Source organism: Anguilla anguilla, chromosome 7, assembly GCF_013347855.1.
Source record: "Anguilla anguilla isolate fAngAng1 chromosome 7, fAngAng1.pri, whole genome shotgun sequence".
Classification (NCBI taxonomy): Eukaryota; Metazoa; Chordata; class Actinopteri; order Anguilliformes; family Anguillidae; genus Anguilla; species Anguilla anguilla.
The window spans coordinates 19,214,293-19,229,736 of record NC_049207.1 but is presented as its reverse complement, the minus strand read 5'-3'; the positions used below and the strand labels follow the sequence as shown (position 1 = coordinate 19,229,736).

General features: G+C 46.9%; 1 protein-coding gene across 3 annotated transcripts in view; it reads right to left on the bottom strand.

The window, feature by feature from the left end:
- Positions 1–14,927, bottom strand: part of rap1gds1 (RAP1, GTP-GDP dissociation stimulator 1) — a 43,944-nt gene extending 29,017 nt beyond the window's left edge. Inside the window, exons 1-3 of one of the 3 annotated variants that reach the window (XM_035425950.1) lie at positions 14,496–14,927; positions 5,226–5,333; positions 1,846–1,968 (exon numbers count right to left, since the gene is read on the bottom strand). In XM_035425950.1, coding sequence (XP_035281841.1) covers positions 1,846–1,968; positions 5,226–5,333; positions 14,496–14,499 — 235 coding nt within the window. In that variant the 5' untranslated portion in view covers positions 14,500–14,927. Of the gene's footprint in view, positions 1–1,845; positions 1,969–2,268; positions 2,404–5,225; positions 5,334–14,495 lie in introns of those variants that run through there. The other 2 variants (XM_035425953.1, XM_035425952.1) reach the window with 2 other exon arrangements.
- Positions 14,928–15,444: the final 517 nt, after the last annotated feature.

The window sequence follows — 15,444 nt, the reverse complement described above, 5'->3', positions numbered from 1 at the left end:
TTAGAGCCCTCTTTGGCAAACCATTTTAACGGTCACAGGTAATAAAGGGTTATGGGGCGGTTCCAGCGGTCAGGCACCAGTTCCCGTGTTTTAAAGGCTGTTTTCTCGGCTCCGGCCCGTCGCGGATTACGCTCCCGCTGCGCGGTTAACAACCCTCGCGCCGAGTGTTTCCCCGTGTCTGAGCACGCGGGAACGGCCCGATCGATACCCACTTCACACGGCGGCGGGCCTCCGCGATTCGTTCAGACGCCCGCTGAGCGAGGAACACCGAAGAGCAGGACAATCACCGCCGCACCTGGCGCTTCTCGAGGATTAAACTCAATAACTTCACACGCAAAATCAGAGCGCCCGATACCTTGAAACAGCTTCCTATAACCACCCAGAATCGGTACAGACATGGCTTCACTGGTATTTCTAATGGAACACTTGAAATGTGTTACTTCATACAGATAATACTCATGGAAATTCTTGATCCATGAATTCATTTTTGCTACAAATTAATTTAAAGTGCACTTTTTTTTTACAATTCAATTTATTTGTACAGCGCTTTATGCGAAGGGCATTGTCACAAAGCAGCTTTACAGGGATCTGGGCCTGAACCCCCCCCCGAAACAGCACGCCAAGGGTGACAGTGGCAAGGAAAAACTCCCTGGCTGGTAACAGGAAGAAACCTTGAGCAGAACCTGACTCAGAGGGGGGAGCCCATCTGCCACTGGCTGGCACCGGTTAACTGGAAAAAGGCTGATTACATAATGCATGTATAATAAACGGAAAAATGACAGTACATAAATGTCAATGACAATAAGCAATTGAAGCCCAGCAAGGATGACTCTATTGCCGAAGAGAGACAAACATTTCTGTGTTTAATAATTCACTGAGAACTGCTGTAAAGAAATGCTGCCCAAACTAGGGACAGCAAGACTCAATAAAAACTAAGGGCTTTTCAACTTAATTTGACTATTATTCTCAGACAGACAGTCGATAACTGCTGTGGCTCCAGCCACTGCTGCCGGGGCGATTTGGGTATAGATCTCGGTATAGAGGGCAGACAACACGCTGAATCCAGTCATGGAGCAACTGCCATGACATCATCTAAATGACATCATCACATACAGCCATGCCATCGCTATGCATATTTCCCCCCTTATTCACAGGTCTACACGGGTTCCTTATATTTCTAACAGCTACACTGCGGCGCATCTGCTGTTATGTGGACGCGGGCTAGGGCCGCGCTCGTGTCAGAGGAAGGGCCAGCGTCGGGCGGGCGGGCGGGCGGGCGGGCGGGCGGGCCCGACGGAACCCGCGCTTCCCGCGGAGCCTTCTGTCAGCGAGCTCAACACCATCTGCTGCCAGACGCGCCGGGGGCGCTAACATTGTCATTTCCTGCCCAATTAACAAACGCGACGAGAAGGGGAAAGAGAAGAAAGAAAGAAAGAAGTCTGACAAATGACGAATGACAGAAATACCTGGGGCTGAAGAGGCCTTCGCTTAAACACCTAATGATGAAGCTGGAGGGCTGTGTTCCACTTGCTGTGGATAAGATCACTGAGACCTTTCCCCAGCCGGACCGTTATGAGTTATCTGGCCGTAAAACAGGCTTTGCTGTAATTATCTTTACATCAGCCCACAAATAAATTATCTCTAACCGTGTCAGAACAGCTGCATAGTGTCCAGCAGATGCAGCACACGCTAAACACACAAAAGAGTGAAGGACAAAATGCATGGCCATACAATGAAAGTAAAAATCATCATTTTTGCAGACCATTTAAAATAGAACAGAAAATGATGCACTGACAAGTGGTAGGAGCAAAACCGAAGACCGGGGGTGCGGGGGGGAAACCTCACCGTTTTTGGCAACCTCAGCTATGATGTTGGCTACTTTGGGAGTGCAGGAAGACTGTGGGGCCAACAGGGTGGGGAGCAGCGGGAGAACTCCCATTTCCTGGATCTTTTCACTGGCCTCCGCATCTGGAGGAGGGAGAGAGACACAGAGAGGGGGAGGGAGAGAGAGAGAGAGAGACGCATCACTCACAAAGACTGCAGAACACACACACACACACACACACACATAGAACACACGAAGCATTGCATAAACCCCTCCCACATGCTGCAGCCTGCACGCAGTCACGTGTGCGTGCGGATCAGAAAGCTCCACGGACGCCAGCAGCTTTTACTAACGCCATCAATGAAGACGTTTCGTTTCTTTTTTTCCTTTTGCATGGCATTCAGCTGCACATGTAGTCCTGACGCCAGGCTCAAAATGACTACCTTTCCCAGGAGGGAGATCATCCGCGCCCGAGCCGTCAGACAATTACGAGGCTGTCGGTCTGCGGCAGCACCGCCACCCACCCAGCCTTCCCTTTTCGAAAGCGCATCACCCTCCGCGCGCGTGAAATCACACCGACGGAAATAAGCTTGGCAGCTCTCTCCCCCTCCCATAGTTTCCAGTCTTCCTGTATCCCAGCAGGCCCCTGCACCCGCCTTATGTTACCGTGTGGTGACAGGAGGACGGGGGCCCGGGCCCCTCCTCACAGCGGCTCCGCACGCTCTTGCGGGGGCCAGGCTGGCGTACGCCTGTAGCCTCAGCAGAACACGGCGGGGTCTCGGTCAGACGCGCGCCGGCGGGCCTGGGCGGGGACCGGCGGCGGGTCGGCGAGATGGCGGCGCTCGCAGAGATGACAGAGGCCAGAGAGGGTGTCTGGCTTCCTGTTCTACACCGTGTCTCCAGGCAACTCGGGCCAGGGGTCCAGCGCGTGTCAGATACACCAGGATTCCAATTAATGACAGTCCCTTCCCATGCGCAGTTTCACTCACAAACATTCAGAGCCTAAAAGAAGTGCCACTCTTTAAAATACACTAGACCATCATACAAAATAAACATTATGCGAATGTATAATTATTGAATGAATGCCCTGTGCTGCGAGTTTTGTGCTATACTATGCTGAGCTGTTGGCAAAGATCTTAATTTCCACTTTGATGAAAGAACATCTTTTTAGAAATGCAAAACAAGAAGTTTTAATCATTTGAAAAATATAAACATCTGAATTCATCTGTTCATTCTGCTTTCATGATTCAGTTTATTTTGCATCTGCAGTTTTCTGTTTTATCTTCGCCACTTTGATTAAATATGAATTTATCATTTTGTTCAATTTGAATTCTTATGAACAAAATTATTCTAGAACCTTTAGGAACATTGATGACTGGTTTCCAGCTACATAAGATACTGTCAAATATACGCCCATCCACATCCATTTTGATAGACTGTTCAGTAGATTTCATTTCACAGGTTCAAAGCCAATCACTGAAGAGGCCTCATTTAAAAACTAATAACGCTAATGGACCTTTTAAAAAGAAACGACCCTTTAAAAATCCTGCGGTACACTACAGAAATATGACGCGGCACATGAAAAACTAAGCTGGCAGTCTGATGACTGTTCAACAGCCTGTATACAGCACTCGGCCCATGTATCATCACACCCTGGTCTTGGTAAGATAGCCAGAGACTAGTCTCTCACAGCCTGTGGCTAACTGCTAGTACTCAGACGCCTCCTTAAGGACCTCTCCGAGTTATTGGGAGGGACAGGGGCGGAGCCGGTGGGCGTGGCAGGGAGCGGGGCGGGGCGGGTCGCCCGGTCGTTGTTCGGCGTCGCTCCGCTCTGGTTATTTATGATGATCCAGGCGTCACCCAGACAGGGCGAAGCAGCCCCAGCGAGCACGGCCCGCATAAATTAAACACCGGCAGGAGACGCGCGGCGTAAATCAAGAGACTAGCGCACGGCCCCCGGCGGGTCAGCGCAAGGTGAAATTAAGTGGATTATTGGATCAGTTATGTTTGGGGAGGAGGGGGGCGGAGTCTGGGCTAGGGTCAGAGAGAGTGAAAACGGGAAGTGAATGACTTCACTGCTGGGACTGCCTGCTGTATAATTCACAACCATGTGACCTTCAGCTGGGAAATCTCTTATTTGCAGCCCCCCCCCCTAAGAAAAGTATGCACACTATGTCCACAGCTACTATCATACTAAAAGACATATCAATCTGGATAGTGCTGAGCTTCACTAGGGAAGAGAATTTCCTACATTCCAGAAATTGTATATATAATGACTAGCAGATCTGAAATACAAACACTGATGTGATGTCAACAACTATGGGATGCCAGATGGTACAAATGCCATGATCTTGAAATAATAATAGATTCCAAATATTAAGCATATATCTCTAGGAGGTGTGGCTTAGAGTAGCATCTGATAGGCACTCAAGAATAGCAACAGCCATTAAGGGCTTACTTTTGATCTGCTCAACCTGCGTTGCAGAACAACATTTTCCATTCTGCAACCAGGAAAATCACTGCTGATGCTCTGAACAGCAAAATCAGTAGTAAAATGAGGCGAAGCAGGTAAACCGTGTGGAGTACTGGTCAGAGGACTGGATAGTGGCCCCAGCTCTCATTTGAAGCTGGAAAATGTGGGAAGATGGGTTTGTTTATCTTTCGAATAATAAAGCTCAACAGTCGATTGAACGGCCACCTATGCATCTGAACTACTCGATGCGGTAGATTCAAAACAAGTATCATGAGGTCTTGTGTTTGAGGAAGTGTTCAGAAGATACTGAATAATGCAGCGATTTAAACATTATCCCCGGTGAGGGGACCCATCCAGCCCGATATGGCAACACTCAGCAAGCAACACCTAGAACCGGCAAACGGACCTGACAGCACTGTCTGTGCCGAGAATCTCATTTCCAAAAACGTTCCTTACAATTAATTCACACCCGCAGTAAAGGAGAGGCTGAGTCATTTCATTATGAAAGAATCACCATGTGCCCTCAACTCTGAGGCTCGGCGGCTCTTAACTGCTAATGAATTCATAAAACATTAAAACAATGGAGGAGCATTAAAATAGCCAAGGGGAGTCGTTGCGTGATCGCGGATAAGCAGAACTGTTCAAGACTGATGAAACGGGCTATGCAGGTTAGAGTGCTCAGCCAATCAGTGAAAGGCTTGCTTGCATAGGAGGACCCAATTGCTTTCAGAACAGTAGGGGGCGCTGGCTGCAGGATTCAGTGAAAGCCCCAAGAGAAGGCCGGCTCAAGGCCCAGTTACAGTACCTCACCTTACAGCTAGGCTAAAAGTGAACTACAAATACAGTACTTGATTTAGGCCATTTGGCCTTTAGAGTATGGGATAAGGGTCACGGTTTCGTAGTCCAGACGCTCAGGGTGAGACTCACTGTTGTGGGCCAGGGCTTTGAGTACGCAGTCCAGGCCTCCCTCCACGCTGTCAGAGGAGCTGTCTGCCGAGGCCAGCTTCAGCTTCTTCAGGGCTTCGCACAGGTTGTCTGCAGGGAAAGAAAGAGAAGCAAGTGTGAGCGATACCCACCCTGTGACTAGTTAATGGAAGAGCAGATGCACACATGTACGCACAGACACACGCAACAACACAAAGGCCAGAGGGTCAGAGGTGTTCTGAAAAAGCACGCATGCGCACACACACACAGCTGAAGTACAGTGTGACTGCACATCCCTGCAATCTACCAAGGGAATCGGGGGAAGGGTCTGAATGTACTGAGGACGAGGAAACCGCAAGAACGAATGACACCCAGCATCTTTCTGGACTTAAAGTTTTCCTCTAGACTCTCAACAAAAAACACAAGGAGACGACAGGGAGGCAGAGGGAGACCAGGAGCTGAGATGAGACTGCTGCAGTTAAACTGAACACAGATTAAAGTGTTCTTAGTGTTATGTTTAGCCTGATCTTCTCAAATAACTTTGATAAAGCAAACTCATATGAATCCTGATTTTTAAAATGTGTAGGCCTAATTAAGGCCTAATTATAAGAAATACCACAGTAAAAAAACAAGACTGTTGCTGACTGCATATGACAATGTAATTCACACATTCCTTACCTCCTTATTTAGAGTGCGATTCTCAGACTCTAAAAAGAGCAGCTCCAACAGACACACACTCTTTTTATATGCTCATCACAGCCTTCATCCATCTCATCAGACAAAATGTAACCCAAGGGTAGGCCTAACCTTGGGGACACTTAACCTTAAAAAGTATAAAAGCTGAAGAAAAGAAACTGTTCACACAACACCAAGCATTCTAAACCTGGCCTACCAAGGCCCTGCTAGCCTTTCACCAAAGAGAAACTTACGCAAATCTGCCAATCAGGCACCAGGGCTGACATAACGGGTTCTGTGATCTCACCAAATGGAGGAGGAAGTGGAAGAGAACCCGGCGTGTCTGTGAGCTACACTCACCGTGTCCACTGGGCAGGGATATATGGCTGAGCTCGCTGAGGAGGGGGGCACCGAAACGGGAGGGGAGGGGTACAGGACAAGCAGGCTGGACTGCAGTCAGGGCCCCGGCTTGGACTGACCATGCTTTTCAGGGGCCAAGTAGCATGCAGGCTACTGCCAGCTCATTTTCAGTCAAACACCACTCCATCATTCCATCATTTCAGCTCTGGACCTATACGTTCACAGCTTTACCCATTTTCTTTTAGAAAATCTTTATTTAAAAAAAAAAAAACAGTCCCATTGAACAGTACGTGAATGCAAGCTGCTAACCAGATTGACAAAAACGGCCGGAGGGATTAGCGAACAGTTTCCGGTAAAACAGAACAAACAAATTTAATCTCCGGCTACTGCTTTAAGTACAGCAAACATTCGCAGGGAGGGAAAAACCTGACAAAAGCTGAATGCCGCTTGGGTTTCAGACAGCAACGCCTCCGGGCTCTTCAGAGAATCGACTTCTCGCCCATCGACTGTATCGCATCCGCCCACCTGATTCCCCCGTTTCAAACAGCAGCGGGGCTGGCGAAGACCGCGGTTTCTCCAGCGATTCCGATGGCTTGTTTATTCAGACCGCAAGGCTCGAGACCTCTTCCGTGAAGATTACCACCGTTACATAACGCTGACCTTTATTCGTATGCGAATAACCACCGCCGCTTTGCTCTTTTTTTCCCTTTTAACCCAGTTCTGGTGGTTATGTAACGTGACAAACATCAAGCAGCCAAATACCAACACAATATTGATCACGACGGATTGAAAAAAAAGAAGGAAAAAAAAAACACTTCTTTGTGGTCTAATACTACAGCTGATATGAAAGCTCATCTCCTGCCTTTTGAAGAGCCAAATGCAATTGATTTTTTCAGTCCCACACAAGAACAGCTGTTTCTGAAAAATGGTAGAACACATACTATAGTAAAAACAATGAAATAAAAGCTGTCTGTACTTTTCTCTCATATTCACCTTTGGATCTCAAATCCAAATACCTTAAGTCTACAGCAAAAATAAACAAATTTCACCCTCCTGTACCCACACTTTTGAAGGGCGCTCTACAAAAGGTCAAATCTCAACCAAATAATATGAATCCACAGTGAACCAGACTTCCAGACACAGGTGTGTATGACTGCAGAGTGCACCTTCACACACCAGACTGATTCGGGATCCACAAACGAAGCAAAACAAACAGGGACAAAACCGTGAATCTCCAACAGACTGAACAGCACTGCAGTTTTCTCACTATCGGTTTCCTTTAAATGGCATGACAACAGTCTGCACCTGCTGTAGACAAACTTGTTGCGGGGGTGGGATAAGGCTTGTTAGCAAACACAGGTACAGTGGATGCGTGGTGTCAATAGGAAGTGGGAGGTTGTGTTGATGGGCTCGTTCGGTGTGACTCATTTAGCATTTTATAATGCCGCCCGTCTCACTGCTCTCTTCACAGAGAGGCACTTTGGCAGTCATCAATGAACCAGTCTCGCTGAAGCAGTGGGTGGGGTGGGTCGCCCTAATGACTACTGGGCAGTCTACTGTACCGCTGAGCACTGAGCAAGAAACTCAACTTGACTAGCTATCCCAGGTTAGCCTCAGTCACATGAAGTGATGGCAGATTGAAATTTAATGAGCAGGGCTCCTACATGACATCAGTGACTCAGCTTTTGTCTTGCTTTGCTGTGCAGAGCACAGGCTTTGATTGGTTCAAACGAGACTTCTATCGACATCTCGTTGTAACTCCGCCCAACACGGCCTTTGTGAAACCCCACCCTCCCCACACTAGCTGAATGAGCGCCCCATGCAGCTGGGCCCAGTACTGGGCGGGGTCCCACAGGCCTCCATCCGCTGGAGAGTCTGACTGACTCATTCCCAGGGCTTCAGTGCCAGGTGCAGGTAACCAATGATTAAAGAGGCTGTGCATTTTCAAAGCTCCCCTGCTAGCTGGTTAAATAACCCCCTACGGTGATGAGTCAACAGTCAGAGAGGTAGGCAACAGTGCTTTAAATTACTGAAGAAACAAAGTGCCTTTTTAGATGTACAGTACACTTAAGAGAGCAGATTCTACAATAAAAACTCAACTCAACTGACTCCACTTCAGGATCACACCCTGTACTGCGAGGTTGCACAAGGCTTATGAAACAGCCTGTGCATTATCTTATCTTTATACATTTTATTTTCTAAAAATGTAATGTTTAAACAGTTGAAAGATGAATGTGCCTAACTAATATATGATTGGGATATGAAGCAGTAGCCTAATTCAACACTTCTTAATTCAGCCCCATTTCTAAGCTAAGTATTAGCTCTGTGAAAGAGTTACAAACATGAATAGCTTTTTCGATAATCTGTCCTGTCCTGCTCAAGACAGCATCAAAATGGTAAAATCAGATCCGAATGCATAATGACTGGGCTTCCTTTCTTAGAATAGTTTTCATAGGACACCTGAAGCAAAAATGAATGGTGTTGTTGAACAGTTGGCTGTTACATATTTAAAAGAAATGTAGCTATGTAGGCCTAGATGTTCTGGCCCAAACATGAGAAAAATAATGAGCTTCTGTTTTAGACAGCAGAGATTTCACTTGGTTGACACTGCATAAATATGAAAGAGGACCGTAAGCAGGAACTACAATTCTGTGATGGCACTGATAACATAAACCTTAGAGCTCGCCAGATAAACGCATCTTGCAAATCCCTGTGCTTTAGACACGTTTTAACCGGAAGATCCACTGCCAGAGATTATTATCGATTCAAGACACTGCAGTAAGCGCGAGCACCTTAATGAACGAACATTGCGCAGAAGCATGCATGGTAGATGTGTGACGCAGCACTTAATTATGGCGAATCAAAATGGCACATTTTTGGCCCTTCAATCTGAGTCAGGGAGAGGGAGAAATCCAGATGTTTGCTTTACTCCCCCTACCACAGCTAGACATCTTTTCTCCAAATACAGGAACTCCAGTCGCTCTGAGCAAAAGACCATCCAATACCACAAACTGTCCAACAGCCCGAAGGGCAAATGAGAGCGACAGACACAGGCAGATCGTAGCGTTTGCTGTTTTGCGGATTTAGCTCTCTGCAGACACACAGCAATCCAGCTTCAAAAAGGGCAGGACGGACCGGGTCAGAGAATTTACAGCGGCCACAGAACAGCTAATCAAGGGGACACACCTGCACCAGGCTTGCAGTCACGATTTAAAGCAGCGTAATCTCTCAGCAGGACACCGACATGTTCTCTCTCCTTTCTGCCTGAACCACAAACTCAAGTGCAGCACAGTGCTCAAGTAAAGCCTCTCGCATAAAGACTGGGGTTCCCTAGCAGTAATCCGGTGGGAAGTAAGCTGGTGGAGAGTGCTATTCCTTCTAATTCAAATTCGCATCAGAGAGCTAGCACGCCGCAGAGTACACCTGTGAACCACACGCTCTGCAGTGCATACTGAAGAGTACACCTGTGAACCACACACTCTGCAGTGCATACTGAAGAGTGCACCTGTGAACCACACACTCTGCAGTGCATTCTGCAGAGTACACCTGTGAATGCCAGTGCATTCCGAAGCCGTAATTCTTCCAAGTGCAGGAAAACCAGCGCATCTGGATTGCACTTCAGTATCCTGTGTGGAAAAAGCTATGGATCTTTGGCTGCGGCTAGCTAGCAGGACACAGTGATTTATGGTATCGGGACTTTAGGAGCAGACCACAATTTAGCTAATTCTTTTTTTAAATCACCAACAAAGCATTTTAGAAAGCTATGTCTACTACCTCATCGAAAAGTTCAGATGCTTTCCGAGCCAGGCCTACACTTTATGACGGAGTTCAGGATACATTCCTCAGAAGGTCCTCCTGGTCCATGGCCATTCCAGACTACTGGGAGGCGTTAAGCGGGCAGGAACAGGGCTAAAAGGCCTCTGAACTCCTCTCCTATTTGTTTGTTAGGCCACGCCTCTTTATCCAGTGAGCCGACCTAAAGCGGTCTGGTGTTCACAGCCACCGCGGAGGACGACTGCATCCACATCCACGGTCGCGGTCACGTTTCCTGCCTCACGCCCGGGTTCTGCAGACGCTGCACATGCCTGGAACTCAAACACAAAGAGCTTTGAGCGAGGGTGATCAGATACTACAAACACACCGACAGGGGAACAGGAAGCTTTCATGTGAAGTATGCAATAGCGTTCTGCTTGAATGACAGCAGGTGTATGCAACCGTAATCATTACTGCGGTCGTGACCATGAGCTTTTCCAGTGCTCTGCAATCCCCTCAAAGCCTGAGGGAATCCGACTCGTGGAGATCTAAGGCCTCCGTTATGGATTCTGGAGGATGAAACCCTCTCTCTACCTGAGAAGCCAGTGGAAAACACAAAAGGCTTCCAGTCAAACTCCAGCGTATTGATTTAGCAGTGAGCTAGAGAAGGCCGGGAAGATTTCAGGGCAGCGCAAAACTCACAATTCAGAGGTGACAGTTCAGACAATTTAAGAGGCATGCTGAACGGCTGAAGAAGGAAAAAGAATAAAAAATTCTGCTGGCCAGCAGTTCGCTCGTCGGCGAGAGGACGCGCAGGCGGAGCGATGAAAATCCAACCGATTTAGCTGAGGAAGCCAAATCCAGCAGGACCGCTGCGCTTCAGAGCAATCAGGGAGCATCTAAAGTGGAGCGGAGCCAGCGCTGTGAGTAAGAGGCACTGAAATATTCATTGTTATTAGAGCACAAATCCCACGGATTTCACAGCCACAGCAGCTGGCGCGGCCGGGAGAGGAGCCGCTTGTTCCCGCCGCTAACGAGAGCTGTCGCTCACAGCCTGCCGCTTGGCTCCATCTCAGCGCGCGGGCCCGGGGGTAGGGGCGGACGCCCACCGAACACCGCACCGCTCCGCCCAACACGCACCGCGAAATGGCCAACGCCAAAGGGAGCGGTCTGTGTGACGCAACGGCGTGTGGGACTCAATATTATCGGTTTCGTTGTGGCGCAGGAAATGACATGGCCCAAGCAGGACACCTGAGAACTCCCAGCATATAAACAGCTAATGACGCATCAACATTTCAAACGCCAGCCACTGGAAGAACCTCTCATTCCACACATTTCAAAATTTCACCAGTCCTTCACTCTGGCTTCCCTGGGTGGGAGGACGCAGGTGCTTCTGCACGTGAGGTACAGGGTGGTGTGGCCATCCCAGCCTATAGAGGTCTCTCTCACACACACACACAAACACACACTCACACATTCAAACTCACACCCACACACACTACAGGAGCCCCTCCTCCTTACACCACCAGTATACGCCTCTGTGCTGCAGCTGAGAGAAATGCCCGCTCTCGCAGCACAGTCACGCACGTCTCATGACAACCTGACAAGCCCGAAGACATGCCTGCCACCAGCATTAGCAAACCGAGTACGGCTGCCCACCAAGTGGAATGAAAAGTACATAAATAAACATCGGAGAGGGAGGCTGACGAAGCATTCGAAACAAAGGTGTTCTGACCCAAGAGCTCCGCTAATGGCGCTAAAAGCTGCCTGGCGGGCGGGTAATGGCTGCAGAAACGATAAACCGCAAACGGCAAACATTATGTGGCTTAACGGGCCATGCTGGAAGATGACTTTCAAACTGAGCTTCTCCTACACACCCTGTGTCAAGGTGGGTTTTGAAAAGCAAACTTTCGCCTGCTGCAGCGCCCCACCTCCGCAACAGCCCATTTCCGAGCCTCGCTGCGCTACTACACGATGGCGTACATTTAGGCCAGTCGAAAGTCTAAGCACTGTTAACACAAGACAGCAGGAGCTAGAGCTAAAGATTCTGTGTTTTTATGTTAACATGAGTACAGCCCCTGGCCTTACCTTTCCAACACAGAAATTTGATGCAAATGTGAAAATAGAAAAGAAATGTATGAAAATTTATTGGGGAACATATTTTCTTGTATTAAGACTATCAAAAGAAACTTGATGGGACTTTTTTTACTTTAAAAATGAAAAATCAGGTGACTAAAATCCTGCATAAGAGCAGCTCCTTAAATTTATTAAATCAAAGACATGCCAAAAAAGGAAATGGCTCCCTCTCTCACTTTTAATAAACATCGCAGAAAAAATGGATCTCAGACAGCTACTGTCTCCAAAAGGCCATGGGCTCAGTACTTCATTCCAATGCCCGATAAACTAAGGGGGTTGGTACTGAAGTCTGCTCCACAGAGCCTGCCAATTCCCACAAGGACTTCAACTGGCTGCCTGGTCTGTCTCACACCCATTGCTTTTCACAAAGCACATTTCACCTGCTTGACCACTGGAGGACTCGAGAGAAGGTTTTCAATTACCCCTGAGCCAACAGTGTGTATAGGTTTTCTGCAGCACACCTGGGCATGTCGATTCCTTCTAATCCCAAATAATATCCTGAAGGTTCAGGTGAGGTCTTTATTTGGAATGAACAGTCTTCATAACACGAGAAGAACCTGAACAGGGTGGTGAGCAGAGAGTGGGTGTTTGTTTTTACTTTGCACTAGAAGACCTTTGCGCTTCACTAAGACATCAAACAATTCCAGCTGTGGCTTCCATCCACTACTGTCATATCTCCCAGCACACACACACACACACACACACAACGAATGTGCCTCAACCCCATTTCTCCAGAATTATGTTCTATTCTTAGCACAGAAAAGACACAATAGCCTGCTGCTATACTGCTTCCAATAGGCCTACATTCAGGTAAGCACAAACCTGGCTTTCTAAAGATTAATATAATAGCAGACAGTGGTTGAATTTAACACCACCTGTGCAGATTTATAAAATCCCTCTCGACAGAAATGAGTTGTGATCTTCGATCATTCTTTGAACCTCATTATCTGTGGTCATTCCCCTCCAAAACTAGATCATTTTGATTTAATTAATCGCATTTATGTGCCTGTAAGTAGGCTATCGCTTTACCTATTCCCTGTGAAAGTGGCAACTTCACACTGCCTCCGCCCATAATGTTCATAAGGGTCTATTTATGCAATCTATCTAAAGTACAAAACCTCATTGCAATCCTTTAAATTAATACACATCATATAGGTATATATAACCGTTGGCATTACAACATAAATAAATTCTGCAGATTGTTTTTACGCATGGCGATGCCTTAGCATTTATATTGAGTTGACCCTGGAGTCACTACTATATATGCAGCGCCAGTCAAATTTTATGACCGCGTATGCATACAAGCATTAATTCTCTCGATAATTTGTTTCAAGCACTCCATCATCTACCTCTTTTCGTATTAATGAGGGCTCAGAAAGGTTTTGAAATGACTGGAATCCGAATGATGCCCCACCGATCAACTATAGCACAAAATAAACCGTCCTTGCGCTCTTCCGGAAGGCAAAAGCCTTTAAACGTTGAGTTTGCAGATAACAAACACACGTTCGTATAATGGGTTATATAGTTGACAGGCAGTACCATTAATTAAGAATGGTGATAAAATGCCATGATCGGAAAGTATGCGCCGCCGCTTGCAGACTGTGCAAAAGAATAAACTGACGTACACGTGGATTGCATAACAGCAGTATAAAGCTATAGGTAACTTAAACTATCGTTTTATAGCATAAACATTTAATAGCGATATTTTGTGATTGAATACTTAGGTAGCCAGGTAACGTCAAACACACTCAATTCCAGAAACAAAATTGTTTTTTTTCTGCAACTATCGGGCGTTAGCTTCTGTAATTGCACCACGCAATGCGAAGATGGAAATTTAGCTAGCTGTTGTGCTAAGAATTCTAAAGCATGATAGCTAACGTTAGTTGTTCAGTTAATGTAATGACGGTTAAGGGCGTGAGGAAAATACAAAATATAAAGCTGTGTCACAAAACATGAATTGAAAAACTGCTAACTAGCTAACTAGTCATCAACACAGTAGCTACCTAGCTTTCGTGCTAAAGATGCTCAGAAAGGAAAACATGATCAGCAACCTAGCACTACTGTTTAACCCCACCTCGCTAGATAGCTGGCAGCTCTTGACGGTTAGCCAACACGGGAAAAAACTCAACAGCGCGTGCTAACGTTAACCAATCACGATGACAGCAGCCAGTTAACGAAACGCTTCAGAGTAAATCGTCCCTACAATCTAAATAAAGTAAGATACTGTGGCTAGCCGGTAAACGGGATGGTCAGCAAGTTCCCCAATAAACGGTGCCATTTCATTCAATAGCTAGCTAGATACAGTAGCTAAGTGCATCAATTTAGGAAGCTAGCTAGCTGCAAACTTACCCATTTAGGCTCAGGGAGTGCGCGACAGTCCTTAGTCTTGTTAGAAGGTGCTTCCGAAGAATGGTGTACACAGTGAAAACACAATCGTACGTTATTTCCCCGCTCTTCGTTTCTTGATACGCAGAAATGAGGTTTTAGTCAAACAGATATCCGGGCGAGGCCCACCTTAACCCGCACCACCCCGTCCCCGCAGCAGCAGCCTACACTTCGCAGTCTCTCACCACTTTGGTGTATACAGTGTCGCAAACAGTCCCGAGCCCGCCACGATGTTAATGGGCGTAGCAATGTAGTTAGTGTTTATGAGTACAAAGAGATATTATTCTTCATGGATACAGTACCGTTACAGTCACCAATCCCCCAAATCATTTACTTCCTTCCTTACTACAGTCAGGTTGCAATACAGCACAGCTTCCATGCGTTGAGAAACTCCACCCCTCTCTAGAATATGATTGGCTCACAGTATGCAAACGACGGCTTAATTTCTCCATTGATTGGGTTAAATCTGCGTTGTCGGCTTGTACCACGCCCTGTTCTGTTCGTTTTTCCCGGACGGGCACTACAGGGGATTCAGTAGCTCGGTTCATTCATCAAGAAATCTTGTTTCACTATATCTGTACGATTTAACGGTATGCGTAATTGTTGTCGATTGCCATGTAACGTGGTAGTTTGATGAATCATTTATAGAAATGCTGCTGTTTCAACCCGGAAAACATTTGTTTTAAATATTATGAGTACTCTACGTGTATGTCATTCCAGAAACAGCACTAGATGATGTCATGCTGGGAGTGACAACGTCCCAGTCACGCAAGTGCGCATATGGGATTTCAAGAAATCAAGGAATACCCCATGAACTACCGGGAACAAACGAATAGGGGAAATAATTATCAAGATCGCTTAATCAATAATTACCTTTGGGCAATTATACACCGAATATCATTATTTCTACTTT